The sequence below is a fragment of the Rhinopithecus roxellana genome, chromosome 19 (assembly GCF_007565055.1).
Source record: "Rhinopithecus roxellana isolate Shanxi Qingling chromosome 19, ASM756505v1, whole genome shotgun sequence".
Taxonomy (NCBI): Eukaryota; Metazoa; Chordata; class Mammalia; order Primates; family Cercopithecidae; genus Rhinopithecus; species Rhinopithecus roxellana.
The window spans coordinates 22,939,916-22,957,668 of record NC_044567.1 but is presented as its reverse complement, the minus strand read 5'-3'; the positions used below and the strand labels follow the sequence as shown (position 1 = coordinate 22,957,668).

General features: G+C 34.2%; 2 protein-coding genes across 10 annotated transcripts in view; one reads left to right on the top strand and one right to left on the bottom strand.

Moving 5' to 3' along the window:
- Positions 1-17,753, bottom strand: part of BCAS3 (BCAS3 microtubule associated cell migration factor) — a 733,207-nt gene that overhangs the window by 536,576 nt on the left and 178,878 nt on the right. For all 9 annotated transcript variants that reach the window (XM_030922807.1, XM_030922806.1, XM_030922804.1 and 6 more), the window contains 2 exons: positions 12,462-12,569; positions 4,730-4,806 (listed from right to left, as the gene is read on the bottom strand). In XM_030922807.1, coding sequence (XP_030778667.1) covers positions 4,730-4,806; positions 12,462-12,569 — 185 coding nt within the window. The remainder of the gene's footprint in view (positions 1-4,729; positions 4,807-12,461; positions 12,570-17,753) is intronic.
- Positions 8,372-8,765, top strand: LOC115894755 (cytochrome c oxidase subunit 7C, mitochondrial). The gene has a single exon (XM_030922812.1). It carries the CDS (start codon positions 8,454-8,456, stop codon positions 8,643-8,645), a length of 192 nt encoding a protein of 63 aa, XP_030778672.1. The 5' UTR covers positions 8,372-8,453; the 3' UTR covers positions 8,646-8,765.

The following is a 17,753-nucleotide window of genomic DNA, read 5'->3' as shown; positions in this document are numbered from 1 at the left end:
TATATCCAAATACAAAGGTGTCTCCTTTCTCATCATATTGGATGCGTTCCATTAACAGTCCTCTATCAGCTCTCTCTTTACCTGTTCCTTCTACTCTTTGGCACAAATTCCCATGATGCTTGCTCTGATGGACACAGCTGTCTCTACTTATTTTACAGTCCCTTCATTGTATTCGTATATAACCAATGCACTAAAAGGGTATTATACAAAACCTTTTCAAACTATTTTAGAAGATAACTGCTTGCATGATCAAAACAACATCCTCATTAAGTGGAGATCTTGTCATTTGACATGGGCTATGTAGTCCTACTTTAAGAACTAGGTACCAATAAATGGAGAAAAACTATGTGCTACAGGCAAATGAACTACCACAAATGCTATCTCAGTGTACCCTGTCCCACCCGCTCCCTACATCCCAGTATCCTGTCCTCCAATCTCTATATCCTATACCTTTCAGTCTAACAGGCAAAACCAGCTTACAGGCATGGGATTCACCTGACAAAAGTTTCAGTCTGTAGAAAGGAACAGGGAGAAGATGGAGAAACTGGAGGAAAATGAGATTCTTTCAACTTATGAAGTGGCACCCTTTGTTCCTTAATTTGAAAAATCTGGTCATGGTAAATTTTGCTCTAAATATTGATATAAATCACTTTAGAGGAAGCTGTAATTTCAAAGAAAATCGGCCAAATTCCTTCATTCAAATATTTGCAGAATATCATCAATCTTACCAACCTAAAATCATATGTCATATGCATAAATTTGACCCCTAGGGTTTTCAAGAAAAATAATTTGTAACTAAGAATGACATACTTCCTAACAGAAATATGAAATAAAATACATTACTAGTATTGGTAAGGGTATTTGTAGATGAACAGGTAAGGGGGACCTATAGTGAAAGGCTACATCAAATTGTATCCAGAGTACAAAGAAAGAAATCACAAACATATGTTACTGTTGCTTTCTGAACTTTTTCATATTAAGTGTGTATTGAAATATAATATACATGCAGCATTACCCAAATCAACAAAGTGAACACATATTGAACACATAAATAACAACCAGACAAAAAAAGGACATTATAGATTCCCCAAAGCACCCTCTTATACTCCCTTTCAGTCACTATTCTTCCCAAGGATATGCACTATCCTACCTTCTGACAATTATATTAAAATTAAAAACATCTTTCCTCACCAAGACATTACTGACCGGGCATGGAGGCTCATGCCTGTAATTCTAGCACTTTGGAAGGCCAAGGAGGGTAGATCACCTGAGCTCAGGAGTTGGAGACCAGCCTGGACAACATGGTAAAACCCCATCTCTACTAAAAATACAAAAATTAGCCAGGCATGGTGGTGCAAGCCTGTAGTCCCAGCTACTCGGGAAGCTGAGGCAGGAGAATTGCTTGAGTCCAGGAGGTGGAGGCTGCAGTAAGCCGAGAACATGCCACTGCACTCCAGCCTGGGCAAAAGAGTGAGACTCCATCTCAAAAAAAAAAAAAAAAAAAAAAAAAAAAAAAAGACATTACTGGGCTTATATACATAGTTAATTACACTTATTTCCAACATTTATTCCCAGAAATGACAGAATGTACTTTTATTTACTACTCCTTTTTCAACATTTTAACCATTTAAGTAACATACATTTCAGATTTTATGAAATCCACACTAAATCGATTTTAAGGAATGCCCAACCCATGAGAACCATTATGCAAACATTACTCTGAAAGAATAAATGATAATCTTTATGGGTCAGGAATTACTAAAAGTTCATCACTGTGGACCTCCAGACACTTGACCAGGACTTAACTAAAAGCTGCATTTCACTTTTAAAGTACCTTTCTACAGTACCACAAACACTATTGACCTCTCTAGATCTCTTCTTCCTGTAGTGAAGAATTCACAGAATACAAGAGAGACTAATGCTTTAACAAAACTTGTTTTATCTATTCAGTGGTCCAGCAATTCAGGGGGTAGTATTCAGGAATACATAGCAAAGATGTCCCAAAAAGACATTAAGGAAAAAGGAAAGCATGAAAGGCATTAAGAAAGACTGCTAACAACTCAGTCAGTCTCCTGTTCGCTTTTATCAAATTTGACTTATGTTTCGTGCTTACTAAAAGTTTGCAGAACAGAAGATCCCATTTTCAAAGAGGAAATCCTTTAGAGATAGACAGGAGAGATACTGCAGATACGACAGAGACACTCAAGAGCTGACGCCTATGAAGACACAATTTTCTAACAAACTCATCCTTTCCAAAATTTCTGGATTTACCCCAATGTGACTTGTAAGAGAGAAATTTCATTTATCTCTATATATAGTGTGTATGTGTGTGTATTCATTTCTTAAAATATTCACCACTTACTTTTAATTTCCAACTCAGACCTATAAAGATCTGTACTGATCCTATATAAATAATTTTATTCCTCATCTGATAACTGTTGGCAGAGAAACACTACATTTTCAGACATACTATTATCACAAACATTTTCGTTAACTAAACATCCTGAAAAAGAAAAACTTGTGCTTTGAAACCAGAACATAATTTTGATAAATGTATTCATCTTTAGTGAACTGGGTTTTATTATTAAAAGAACAAAAAAATCATTAATATTTTTATGTTGGCAAGGACATAATAGACACACTATGCCTTCCATGGTAAAACTTTATTTCCTCAATCCAAAACAAACTGAGTAACTCTCCTCTCAACGAGATTACTGTCTAGCGGCAAACCGATAGAAAATGTATACAAGATAGAATGTAAGTGCCTTAAGAGAAGCAGAGATGACATACTACAAAAGCATTCCCAAAGGGTGTTGGGTAACAAATGAGGTCTGTTATCAAATAAATATGGGAAATAAAGAAATGTATTAAATAAATTTAAACAGACAAAATACTAATCACCATTGCCAGTCTCAACAGAAGGTAGCATTTTCTAAGCATATTTGATCAGGGAATCCTGATTTGCAAAGTATGTTGAAAATCTAATGTTCTGCCAACAGATGGTGGGAAATGTTATCTTTAGGGGATTTAAAAGGAGAAGTTGCTGTAAGCTAAAGGGGTCAAGAAAGACTTCATATAAGAATTACTATCTACACTGGGCCCAGAAAGATACATAGGATTAAAACATCATAAGGAGAAGAGGTATTAGTGAAAAGGCCATTCCAGTCACGAAGACAAAGGAAAAATATACCTCCAACAAAATGAGAATAACGAGTGATTCAAATTAAATGGGACATAAGAAGCATGAAAATTGAGTTGCAGAAAAGATTTAGCAAGGACGCTAAACTTTCATAAAGTAGGTTTTGGTGTACCAAAAACCTTGGGAGTTTCATCGGTAGTAAACGGACAAGATAACCATATATCTGTATTCACTCAGGACTTTACAAGTTTACATATGTTGATCAGAGTGAAATCCAGTATGGCAACTGTGCAAATCAAAAGACTGCAGTTTGGATAATTATATAATCACTTAGTAATTTTTCAAGTTCTTATCTTTCAGATGTAGATAATAAATATGTACAAATTAAATTCTATAATGCCTGCAATATGCTTCAAAATAATTGGGGAAGGGGTATAAATGAAAAAGACTGTCCATTATTTGATAGTTGTTGAAACTAGATAATAAATGCATGGGTGTTTATCATACTACTACTCTAATTATATACATGTATATATTTCCCAAAATAAAAAGTTATTGCTTGTGGCCTTTACAGGAAAAGAAATGGCACATCTGTGGCACTAGAAATTTAATTAAGATACAGTATTTTTGCCATAGCACTATATTATTACATGTTTACAAACTAGGCCAAATTATTGAAAATTGAAGACATTTATATATTTAAGATACATTTAACCATTTCAAATAGCAATAAAAACTTAGAAGAATACATACTCTATTCTCTCTTCTGAGTAAAAGGTTTTTCCACTCTTATCTCTGTCATATATGGTTTAAATTGAGAAATTATAGTAAAATTGGTCATATGAAATTGCTAAATTGCTTTCTTTGAAAATGTGCCAACTTCTATACTGATTCTGCCAATATATTTTCCAAGGCTCTATGTGTTTACATTTTTTTCCATCATACAGAAAATCTGTAAGTTGACCCAAATGAGGACTTACCACAAATTCTCCTATTACAAAATCTCAAGCTGCCAAATACTCCCACGGAAAAGCTGCAAATATTATCAATTTACAAACACAAACAAAACTTTTAAAGGAAATTGTGCTTACAGCCTTATAAGTATGTAAGTTTATTTAACAGTATTGAAGGTTTTTAAACACTCTTTTAAAATATAAGTAATTATTTGAAAAATATGGTTTTTTAACCTTTTGGTTAAATGACAGATACTAATGTTAGTAGAAACAAATTTTGCTCATATGTAAAGGTACAATGTATAAAAATACGGTATGTTAAGCAATTTAACAATTGCTTTGAAAGTATGAAACAGCTACATGAAACTAAATCACAATTACTCAAGGAGAGTATGTAGGGAGAAAGTGAGGTAACCTACAACAAAGCTTGCTTAGTAATATAAAGAAAATGTGTTGGAAAGTTGAAAATATATATCATACAATTATATTACTCAATGAGAACATCCACAGAATCACAAGAAAATCATCAAAACTGAAAACATTAAATACTGTTGAGAAAATTAGTTAGTTTTCTGATTGTGTCAAGTAATTAGTATAAACCCAAAGGCATAAGAAGGGAAAAAAAATTGGTACATACTTGTGACAAAGAATTTCTTCGTGAAAGTACAGCTATCAAAGGCAGCAATTTTCTCCTGCAAGACTACGACAAGGATCCTAAAATTAGAGGGGGGAGAAAAAGAAAGAAAAAAGTGAATGTGAAATTCTGTAAGTGGAATCAGAAATGCATTATATCATCTAGATGAAAACAACTGCCTACTAATACAATTTTAAAATTAAACACTTCCTATAATATTTAGGCTAGAAACTTCTGCCTCTTAAAATGTGTAAAAATATAAACCACAAAATCCTATATATAAGTAAGATAGAGATGACTAGAAGAAAAGTGATGGAAGAAAAAACTACCACCTCAAAAAATGTTTGTCTTTTAATAAAGTTTTGTTTTGGCCAGGCATGGTGGCTCATGCCTACAATCCCAACATTCCTGGAGGCCAAGGCAGAAGGATCACTTGAGCCCAGGAGGTCGAGACCAGCCTGGGCAACATAGGAAGCCCCTATCTCTATAAGAAATAATAAAAATAAATTAGCCAGGTGTGGTGGTATGAGCCTGTAGTCCTAGCTACTCAGGAGGCTGAGGCAGGAGGATCACTTGAGCCCAGGAGGTCAAGGCTGCAGGGAGCTATGATCGCGCCACTGCACTCCAGCCTAGGCAACAACAAGATCTCATCTCTAAAAATACAAATACATAAAATAAAGTTTTGTTTTCATTTATTTTTGAGTCGAATAAGTCTACATTAAAGATGGATAAGATCAAGCCCAGCACAATGTTGCACATCTGTGATCCCAGCTACTCAAGAGGATGAGGCAGGAGAATCACTTGAGCCCAGGAGATTGAGACCAGCCTAGGCAACATAGTGAGATGCTGTCTCAAAAGGAAACGAAAAAAAAAAAAAAAAAAAAAAAAGAATGGAGAAGAGAATACATTGTTGGCTATCTACTAAAAGTGTTTTTCCAGTGATGTTTTAGTCATGGTATTAAAGATAAAATGGATTTATGTAACCTATCACTTTAAGTTGAAATGGCAGATGAATTTCCCAACACATATAAATCTAAGACAACTGCTACTCATAAATAAGTTATTTCTGATTGACTCAATATAGTAAAATTTACTAAGAATCTGTAAAAGCAGTATTTTTCTCAATGCCCAAGATTTATAAATAATTAGAAAATAATTTAGTTATAAACAATTTTTTAAAGCAAAATTCCTAAAATACATCAAAAGCCACTAATTTATGTTGTGCTATTCCTTCCAGGATATTAATATAAATAGCCAAGCTTAATATTTACCTCAAAAAATCAAATAAAGGTTATAATTGTTACTAAATATCTAACAAACTAATAGCTTATCTTTCAAAATTGGAGGCTGGTAAATCTGAGCAACAGATGCTAATATAAGTAGAAAAAAAGGAAAATGTATTATTTCATATGCATGCTTTATTAATTTTATTCATCTTTAAAAACAACAATTTCATTTACTGATGCAGAATAATTCTAATGAGTGGCGACTGTTAGATCCTTGTTATTTTTTTTTTTTCTAGTTGGGCCTGTTAAAAACTTTTCTATATATATTTTACTGGGTTGTTTGTTATTAATAAATGACAATTTGCTATACATGTGTATGTGTACTCTGAATATACAAAAAGATAGAGACAATATCCTTATAAAGGAGATAATATGAAATTTTAGAATTACTCAATTGTAAATTCCATTTCTGTTCTGTTACTATACTAAAGCCTCAAACCACCTCATCTACATATTATATCAACTTAATACCCATTTAATGCCCTGATAGAAGAAAAGGCATTTCCATGTTTAAATATTAATTACCAACATCTGTACTATTCCTTTATACACAGTGTTTGACAGAAAATATCAAATAATGGAACACACACAAAAAAATATGCACCACTATTAAGAGTCAATGGAACCAAAGAGAAAGTATTTATGGGGTGTGTGTGTGTATGTGTGTATATACATAAAGATATATACATACAGATATATATGGGGTAGGTGTATATACATACAGATATATACATACAGATATATATGAGGTGTGTATGTGTGTATATACATAGACACATACATACAGATATATATGGGGTGTGTGTGTATATACATACAGATATATACATACAGACATATATGGGGTGTGTGTGCATATACATACAGGTATATAATACAGACATATATGTGGTGGGTGTGTATGTGTTTATTACATACAGGTATATACATACAGATATATATGGGGTGTGTGTATATATACATACAGATATACACATACAGATATATTTGGGGTGTGTGTGTATGTGTGTATATACATACAGATATATACATACAGATATATATGGGGTGTATGTGTGTATATACATACAGATATATATGGGGGTGTGTGTGTATATACATACAGATATATACATACAGATAGATATGGGGTGTGTGTATATACATGCAGATATATGTGGGGTGTGTGTGTATGTATATACATACAGATATATACATACAGATAGATATGGGGTATGTGTGTACGGGTGTATATACATACAGATATATACATACAGATACGGGGTGTGTATGTATGTATATACATACAGATATATACATACAGATATATATGGGGTGTGTGTATATATACATACAGATATACACATACAGATATATTTGGGGTGTGTGTGTATGTGTGTATATACATACAGATATATACATACAGATATATATGGGGTGTATGTGTGTATATACATACAGATATATATGGGGTGTGTGTGTATATACATACAGATATATACATACAGATAGATATGGGGTGTGTGTATATACATGCAGATATATGTGGGGTGTGTGTATGTATATACATACAGATATATACATACAGATAGATATGGGGTATGTGTGTACGGGTGTATATACATACAGATATATACATACAGACAGATATGGGGTGTGTATGTATGTATATACATACAGATATATACATACAGATATATATGGGGTGTGTGTATATATACATACAGATATACACATACAGATATATTTGGGGTGTGTGTGTATGTGTGTATATACATACAGATATATACATACAGATATATATGGGGTGTATGTGTGTATATACATACAGATATATATGGGGTGTGTGTGTATATACATACAGATATATACATACAGATAGATATGGGGTGTGTGTATATACATGCAGATATATGTGGGGTGTGTGTGTATGTATATACATACAGATATATACATACAGATAGATATGGGGTATGTGTGTACGGGTGTATATACATACAGATATATACATACAGACAGATATGGGGTGTGTATGTATATACATACAGATATATACATACAGATAGATATGGGGTGTGTATGTATATACATACAGATATATACATACAGATATATATGGGGTGTGTGTGTACGTGTGTATATACATATAGATATACACATACTATATTTAAGTGTATATACACACATACACATGCACATATTATATTCACACATATATATACACATATATACACACACGCACATAATAATCTCATTCCTTCTCATAATTTATAAACAGAATATTTAAAACTAGAAACTGTCAGACTGGATAATGATACTATATTATGTCTACACCAACGAATTCAAACACACAACTAGCTTAAAACTGAAAAATGGAGCACGGGGAACAAGGTCGTGAAAACAAGGTCTTGGTGAGGTGCCGCCATTTCATCCGTACTCGGTGCGGAGCTTCCAGCAGCGCTATGTTGGGCCACAGCATCCGGAGGTTCACAACCTCTGTGGTCCGTAGGAGCCACTATGAGGAGGGCCCTGGGAAGAATTTGCCATTTTCAGTGGAAAACAAGTGGGCGTTACTAGTTAAGATGTGTTTGTACTTTGGATCTGCATTTGCTGCACCCTTCCTTATAGTAAGACACCAACTGCTTAAATCATAAGGATGTTTCAGTTCGTCCATTTAACAGATATGAAGAGCATTTTAAGAGATACAGCCTCTGGAAATGGATCAAACTCTAACTCATGGCATACTAGATATGTTAATAAACTTATGACATGAATGCTTAATGCCTCGTTTTTGAAATAGGGAATGTAATACTTGGCCATTTGCCTACTTTATTAATTTGGGTAACATTCCAGTATTACTCTGTGATTTAGCTTATTTAATAGTGTTAAACTGAGGTTATATTAAATTTTTGATTCCCAGGTCAGGATTTTGTTGGTAATTTATGCAATAAAAGGGAAATACAAATCAAAAAAAAAAAAAAAACTGAAAAATGGAAAAATATGTACCATATGTATAGTAACAAAAAAGCTGAAATGGATATATTATTATCAGACAAACATTAAGAACAAGAATATCAATATTAACAAAGGATGGTTCATAAAGGGTCATAATAACCATAAATGTATATGAATCCAATAACAGAAACTCAAAAGATTTAAGAAAAATATAATAACAATCCTATACAAATTATCATAGAAAATTCCAAAAAAAGAAATACCTTCCTAAGTGTCTAATGAATGAAACAAAACAACAGACAAGGCACAACAAGAAAAAGAAAACATACATGAATCTCCCTCATGAACATAGACGCAAAAATTAAATCCAGGAATATATAAAAAGGATTATAGATAACTACCCCTAGGGTGAAACCCAGGGTGTAAGAATGGTTTAACACTGGGAAATCATCCAACATAATTTATTCTTTTAACAAATTGAAAATGAAATACATAATCGTCTTCATATTGACTTCACTAAATACAATGCCCGGTTATGGAAAAAAAAACCAAACAACCATTGGCAAACTGGAAAATAAACTGCTGAACTTGCTAATCAACACATACCTCACACTACTTTCCTATAAACAAATCTACAGCTAGACATAAAACCAAATATCTAGGTAGACTGATCAAGAAAACAGAGAGACTGGGCACAGTGGCTCATGCCTCTAATCCCAGCCATTTGGAAGGCCAAGAAAGGAGGACCACTTGAACTCAGGAGTTCTAGACCAGCCTGGACAACATAGTGGGGCCTTGTCTCTACAAAAAAAAAAATGTTAAAAAAAATTAGCCAGGCACAGTGGCACATGCCTGCAGTTCCAGATACAGGAAGGCTGAGGCAAGAGGACTGCTTGAGCTTGGGAGTTTAAGGATGCAGTTAGCCGTGATAGTGCCACTGCACTCCAGCCTGGGTGACAGAGTGAGATCCGATCCTCCCAACCCCCAAAAAAGAAAAGAAAATAGAATTCACAAATTACCGACATCACTAGATATCCTACAGTCATTAAATTAACAATGTAGGAATTTACAGACAACTTAATTTGTTACAAACAAATTAAGGAATTTATTACAATGTTACAAACAACTTAATTCCAATAAATTAGAAAACTTAACGGACAAATGGCTGGAAAGACCACTGTCAAAACTATTGATAAATTATCAAAATGAATGGACAAATTATCAAGACAAATTATGAAAACTTGTGCTAGAAAGAACTTTAAAATCTTAACAGACTTGTAAATATAAAATAAATTGAATTTGTAATTAAAAATGTTCCTACAAATAAATGGTATTATCTTTCATGGTTAGAGTTAGAATTCACATGGCATTGTTTTTGGTTTAGGAGTCAAGACTTGAGCTTTTTCTGTATCAATATCTGAGTGCTGGAGCAATAATTTTTGAAAAAACTTACCTGCAGCAGAAACTTTATAAGTCACATGTCCAAAGAGGGTTGTGTGTGTCTAATCTGAGATTCTATTCTGTTGCATTGGTACACTTATCTATCTTTTCATTAGCATCAGACCTTATAAATTACTGTTTTATTGGGGGTTATAACGGGGGAGCGGTAAATGTTCTGAATCAGTGTTGCTACCTTGTTTCAGTAAGGCTTACATCATATCTTCTCTTTATTACATTTATTTATTTGAAGACTTACTAACCTTAAAATTGCCTGCCATACTGCCAGAAGGAATTTTCAAGGATACATCTGTTCCTGCACACTTCCCCAGACCCTTTTGATCCCTTAGTGCTTTAAACTACTAGGTCTCTAACACCGCCTATGCTTCTGGGAGTGAACCATAGTTTACTTATGTCCCTTCTGCACCAATAAATTCCCAACATAGTCTCCTTTCTGTCACATCATACACTCTGTCATATCACCTCTTGCAAGGACTCCTGAATAAGCTCTACCATCCTCAAATTTAAAATTTCTAGTTGTAGTATTCACTCTTGTGCAGTTATATGAATTAAGCATGGGCTACAGGTGATTTTACATGCTCCATTTATTGATACATATGCTTTTTGGAGAATGAGGAACAATTCAGATATAGGTGACTACACTTATCTGTGGGGGACCTGAAACTTTTAAATAAAGTACCTAAGCAACTGAGCAACTACATCTTGCTATTAATTCTCAGATGATATAAAATTACAGTTTTGATTTCCTCTTTAAAATGGAGCAAACATTTTAAATTAAAGAGGAAAGCAAATAAGAGAAAGAGTTTTGTGATGTTTTTTGATTTCTAGTATATTTATGTAATTGAAATACAGGGAAGCTGTGGTCTAAGAATCTTCTCTGTACTTTTTGTATGTGTTCACATTATTTTTTGACCAAATAATACGTAATCAAGTTCGTGACAGCACAAAGGACAGTTCAGGGTTAAATATGTCTGCAGGATCTACTCATTCAATAATGTTGTTTAACACTTCTATACCCTTCTGACCAACTTGATGTGTCATGGGACAATCATATCCTTCTAGCAATAATATATTGGGCATTTTTCCTACGTCCTATAATTTTCATCTTTCTCTACTTGAATTCAAATATTTCTCTTATTAGTATGAAAACCCATCTGCCTTTTATTTGTATTTGTTAAATATGTCTTTGCCCTCCCTTCTACATTCAACCTTACTGAGTCAATTTTCAAAACATCTCTTTAAAATCTAACCTGTGAGTCTTTTGCTTCACTTAAATTTACTGAAATGGCAGAAAACAATTTATTTTCTATATTTCATGTGCTTAGCTTTTTGATGGCATGGAAGATTCATACAAGGCACGTAAGAGCTACTGATCAAGATATTCACCATCCCAGGGCTTCAGTTTGCTTAAATGGAAAAGGAAAGTGCTGGGTGATAGAAGATTCCTAAGGTTCCTTTCTCCTCTAATGTTCTGTGATTAATTTGTCATTAGCAATAGAGGTCACATAGAAGTTCAAGATAGATCTGAATACTTTCCCAGCAATTAAATGAAATAAATTTTACAGGATACAAATTAGTCTAGTCCCTATTTTAGCTCCACTGTGAAGTGTGAAGGAATAAAAATATTTTTAATTTTTTTTTTATAGTTCAGGAACATGCTTTTCAAAAATTTTGGTGGGTTCTCACAACAAAACTATATTTCACATCATAAATCAGCATACATAAAATACATATAAAAAGCTACATTAAAAGATTTCTCAAAACAATACTTAACATTTTTAAGTTTGCTCAGATACTTTCTATTCGTTTTCATTTTGTTTTACAAATGCTCACTATACCCCACCAAACTGAATTTACAATTCCCTAATGAATCAAGACTAGAAGTCTCAATATATTCATCAAGAAATCTTAGAGCTATTCCACTGAACAGAATTCAGAAAGTGTTTCCTTGAGATTTTTAAAAATAAACCTAAATTAGTCACTGAAATTGGTAGAGTTCTCCATGCCCAGGAGAGCATGTTTCTTATTTTACACAAGAAACATGAAAATATCCTTACCGTTTATTGCAATGGAGATCATAAATAGGGGTCTTAAATTGAATGGACTTGACCATCTCCCCAGTACGAAGTGAATACAGATCCACACAACAGTACGGTGGGCTTGTGCTAAAAAAGAAAAAAGAAAGAAAAATGTCATTTTTTTTTAAAGAAGAAAGACCAACAATCACTATACTTTCTCATTAACATAATATTCAAATCTCTGATTAACAAGATACTAGTAAACTGATTCAAAACTTATCCCAAAAATGATCATAATACATCCCTTATTCTATGTCAACTTAGGAATGCAAAATTTGGCAAAGAAAAAGATATCACTCACCAAATTAGTACTACACAAAAGAAAAGTGATATGATTAGGCCAGCACAGTTGCTCATGCCTGTAATCCCAGCACTTTGGGAGGCCAAGGCGGGTGGATCACGAGGTCAGGAGTTTGAGACCAGCCTGACCAATATGGTGAAACCCTGTCCCCACTAAAAAAACACAAAAATTAGGCAGGTGTGGTGGCACGTGCCTGTAGTCCCAGCTACTCGGGAGGCTGAGGCAGGAGAATCGCTTGAACATAGGAGGCAGAGATTGCAGTGAGCCAAGATCGCACCACTACACTCCAGCCTGGGCGACAGACCAAGAATCCATCTCAAAAAAAAAAAAAGAAAGAAAGAAAGAAAGAAAAATGACACGATTATACCAACAGATACAGAAAATAATCTAATAAACTTCAAAGCCTATTCATGATAAGAAACATTTCCTTAATATGATAAAGGGTACCAACCTTAAAACTAATGAACAAAAACTAGCAAACACCCATAAAATATGAAAAGGTTTGACCCTAAAATCAGGATGTAGGAAAAAATGCTATTTATCATAACTTCTATTCAACACAGTATGGAAGGTCTTATGTATAAGCCAAGAAAAGTAATTATTACAAGGAAGAAATAAAGCTGTCATTGTTTGCTAAAAACTTGATTGTATAAAAGCAAAAAACACCAATCTGTACATAGAAATATATATCATCTGTGCACACACACACAGAGGCCAATTCACAATAAAATCCAACTGTTAGAATATATGGATTTACCAAGGTCACTAGATAAAAGCATAATATACAAACATCAGGTATATTTTTATAAATTGAGAACAATTAGTAAAAAATATTTTAAAATCATATAAAATGACATTAAATATCAAAACCATTGACTATCTTGGAACAAATCTAAGGAAAGATTCATAATATATTTACACAAGAAAGAATAAAATGGTTTTTAAAAAACCTATGTAGGCCGGGCATGGTGGCTCCCACCTGTAACCCCAGCACCTCAGGAGGCCAAGGCGGGTAGATCACTTGAGGTCAGGAGTTTCAGACCAGCCTGGCCAACACAGTGACACCCCATCTCTACTAGAAATACAAAAATTATCCAGGCATGGTGGCAAGCACCTGTAATCCCAGCTACTTGGGAGGCTGAAGCAGGAGAATTGCTTGAACCTGGGAGGCGGAGTTGCAGTGAGCCAAGAATGTGCCACTGCACTCCAGCCTGGGCAACAGAGGGAAATCATCTCAAAAATGTAAAAGAAAATAACATGGCCTAAAAGACTCTCTAAATTGATAGTTTAAAACCTCATCAAAAATACACCAGAAATGAGATCTCATTCTAGAATGTATATGGAAATGCATTCCACATAATAAGACTTATTGTAAAGGTACAATAAAGAAAAAACTGTGTTTTAGACAGAGGGACAGATAGAGAAATCAATGTTTCAACTAAAGAAAGTTTTTAAAAAGGAGCTAAATTCAATAAAAGGAAATAAAGGAATAAGGAATAAGGAAATAAAAATGCAATATGAATTCGATAAAATAAGATGAGTAAGCAGCGGGGGAAATCAATAAGACAAAAACTTTGTTATTTTTAAAGATAATAGAATCAATAATTCTAGTCAGTGTTCAAAAAAGTAATAAGGAACAAACAAATAATATAATGAAGAAAATAGGAAATATTCTGATGACACAGACAAACGCCTTAAAATGTAGAGTGCCAAAACCAATCTACACATAAAGATAATTTGAATAGCCCACGATCTAAAAAGAAATTGAATTCATAACTTCTCGCAAAGAAAATCCTTAAAAATGCCTTCATCTGTAATCTCTATCAATTATTCAAACAAAAAATTATACCTATCATACACAAACTCTTTCATAAGGTAGAACAGTCACTTTCCAACCTATTTTACAATGTCAGTAGCACATATCCAAAAACTAAATAAATATATTGCAAGAAAATAAAACATATGCTTGTATATCTATATGTCTCATAAATATACACCCAAAACTCATTAAGAAAATATTAGCAAATAGCTGGGCACACTGGCTCACGCCTATAATCTCAGCACTTTGGAAGGCCAAGGTGGGTGGATCACCTGAGGTCAGGAGTTCAAGACCAGCCTGACCAACATGGAGAAACCCTGTTTCTACTAAAAATACAAAAATTAGCCAGGGGTGGTGGTGCATGCCTGTAATCCCAGCTACTCGGGAGGCTGAGACAGGAGAATCACTTGAAACTGGGAGGCGGAGGTTGTGGTGAGCCAAGATTGCATCATTGCACTCCAGCCTGGGTAACAAGAGCAAAACTCCGTCTCAAAAAAAAAAAAAAAAAAAAATTAGCAAATAAAATCCAGCAGTACAAAACCAGTTGAACTTTATTGCAGGAATGAAAGGCTGGATTACCACAGAATATCTATTAATGTAATTCACCATATTCATAGAAAAAAGGGGGGAAACCACTATGATTATTACATTAGAAAGATGCAGTATGGCATTTTTAGGAATAAAAATGCAATACCCTTTTCAAGAGAAAAACACTCAACAAACCACAATTAGAATTTCTTCTACCTTATAAAGTGCATCTATAAAAAAATCTACAGATATAAGAATAAACACCTTCCCCATAAGGTCAAGAATGAGGCAAAATTGTCTGCTTTTATCACTCCTACTCAACATTGTATAAGAAATCTTACCCAGTGCAGTAAGTACAGATAAATAAATCTAAAGCATCCAGATTGTCAAGGTAGAAATAAAACCATCACAGATAATCTATTTACAGATAACATTATCTACATAAAAAATCCCAAAGAATCTCTTTAAAAAGCTACTAGAACTTTACCAAGGTTGCAGAATTCAAGGTCTACATATACAATCATATTTGTATAGAAATGAACAATTTGAAACTGAAAGTATTTGCAATCACATGAAAATATGAAATAATTCTATGTAAGTCTAACAAAATACACGCAAGACTTGTATACTAAAAACTATAGCATGCAGATAAAATAAATCAAAGACCTAAATAAATAATAATAAATACCATGTTCTGGGATTGGGAGTTACAATATTCTTAAGATGGCAAGTCTCCCCAAACTGATCTATATATTTAATACTCACAATCAAAATCCTACCAGGCCTTTTTAAAGACAATGACAAGCTAACTTTAAAATCTTTATGCAAATTAATATGATTCTTACATACGAGCATACCTAATTTATTGCACTTCACTTTACTGTGCTTTACAGATGTTGCTTTTTTTTTTTTTTTTTTTTTTTTTTACAGATTGAAGGTTTGCGGGAACCCTGTGTCAAGCAAGTCTACTGAAGCTGTTTTTACAATACCACGTGCTCAACTGGTATCTCTCCATCACATTTTGGTAATTCTCATAGTACTTCAAACTCTTTCATTTATTATTGTATCTGTTAGAATGATCTGTGATCAGTGATCTTTGATGTTACTATTGTAATTGTTTTGGGGCACCACAAACTGGACCTATAGAAGATGGTAAATTTAATCAACAAATGAGTGTGTTCTGAAGGCTCCACCTACCAGCTGTTCTCCTATACTCTCTCCCTCTCCTCAGGCCTCCTTCATCACTGAGACACAGCAATATTGAAAGTAGACCAATGAATAATCCTACAATAGCCTCTAAGTGTTCATTTGAAATAAAGAGTTGCACATCTCTCATTTCAAATCAAAGGCTAGAAATGATTAAGCTTAGCAAGGAAGACGTACTGAAAGCTGATACAGGCAGAAAACCAGACCTCTTACACCACATAACCAAGTCATGAACACAAAGAAAAAGTTCTTGAAAAAATTAAAAGTGCTACTCCAGTGAACACATGAATGAGAAGAAAGTGAAACAGGCTTATTGCCGATATGGAGAAAATTTTAGTGGTTTAGACAGAAGATTAAACTAAACACAACATTCCCTTAAGCCAAAGCCTAATCCAGAGCAAGGCCCTAATACTACCCACTGCAGTGCTTAAATGACTTAGTTGGATCCCTACCCCATTTTTGTTGGCCAATGCAATGCCTATGTGATATGGCTAAATTCCTAGTCAGCTTTAACTCCATTTATTTTTAGGAAACAGGATGTCAGTGGTCAGAAGTTTCTTCTTAGGTCTAAACTAGCTAAAGCTGATGAAATCCACAATGGCAGCTTACTCGACCTCTGAAGAACCTCTAGCTTCATTATAATCCAATTTCCATGCTAAGTGACACTCCCATCAGCACCATGACAGTTGACAATCACCGTGACAATGACCAGAAGAGACCAGGAAAGCATAGGAAAGAGGTGGCTCCTTGATTCCAGGAAAATCTCCATCCCTTTCCAAGAAAAACATATTCCTCTCCTGGCTCTTAATGCCCAAACCCTTCATTAAAGATGCCCTATATCTGTAACTTCCAGGTTTCTCAGGAGCTGAGAAGTTAAGCTAAGTTCCCACTTCTCCAATTCCAAGACTACTGAATAGAGCCTGCACTGCCTGACACTCATTTTCAGTTTGGTGTGTTGGTTTCATGACACAGAACAGGAAAGAGCCCCTTATGGGGTAACCAGGACTCTCCATCAGCAAAAAGATTATGATTCACTGCAGTATCAGATCATCAGCATTTTTTAGTAAGGAAGTATTTTTTAATTAAGGTATGTACATTGATTTTTTTTTTGGACATAATGCCATTACATCCTTAAGAGACTACAGTATAGTGTAAACATATCTTTTTTGGTTTCGTTTCAGTTTTAGATACAGGCTCTCACTCTGTCACCTGAAATGGAATTCACTGTAGCCTCTGATTCCTGATCTCAAGCAATCCTCTGGTCTCTGCATCCTGAGGAGCTGGGGCTACAGGCACGCACCACCACATTCAGCTAATCTTTTTATTTTGTTTTATTTTTTTAGACAGTGTCTTGCTTTGTTGCCCAAGCTGGTCTTAAACTCCTGGCTTCAAGCAAACCTCCCCAAAGTGCTGGGAT

Coding starts and splice junctions, on each gene's coding strand:
- LOC115894755 (XM_030922812.1), top strand. CDS start 8,454: ATGTTGGGCCACAGCATCCGGAGGTTCACAACCTCTGTGGTCCGTAGG.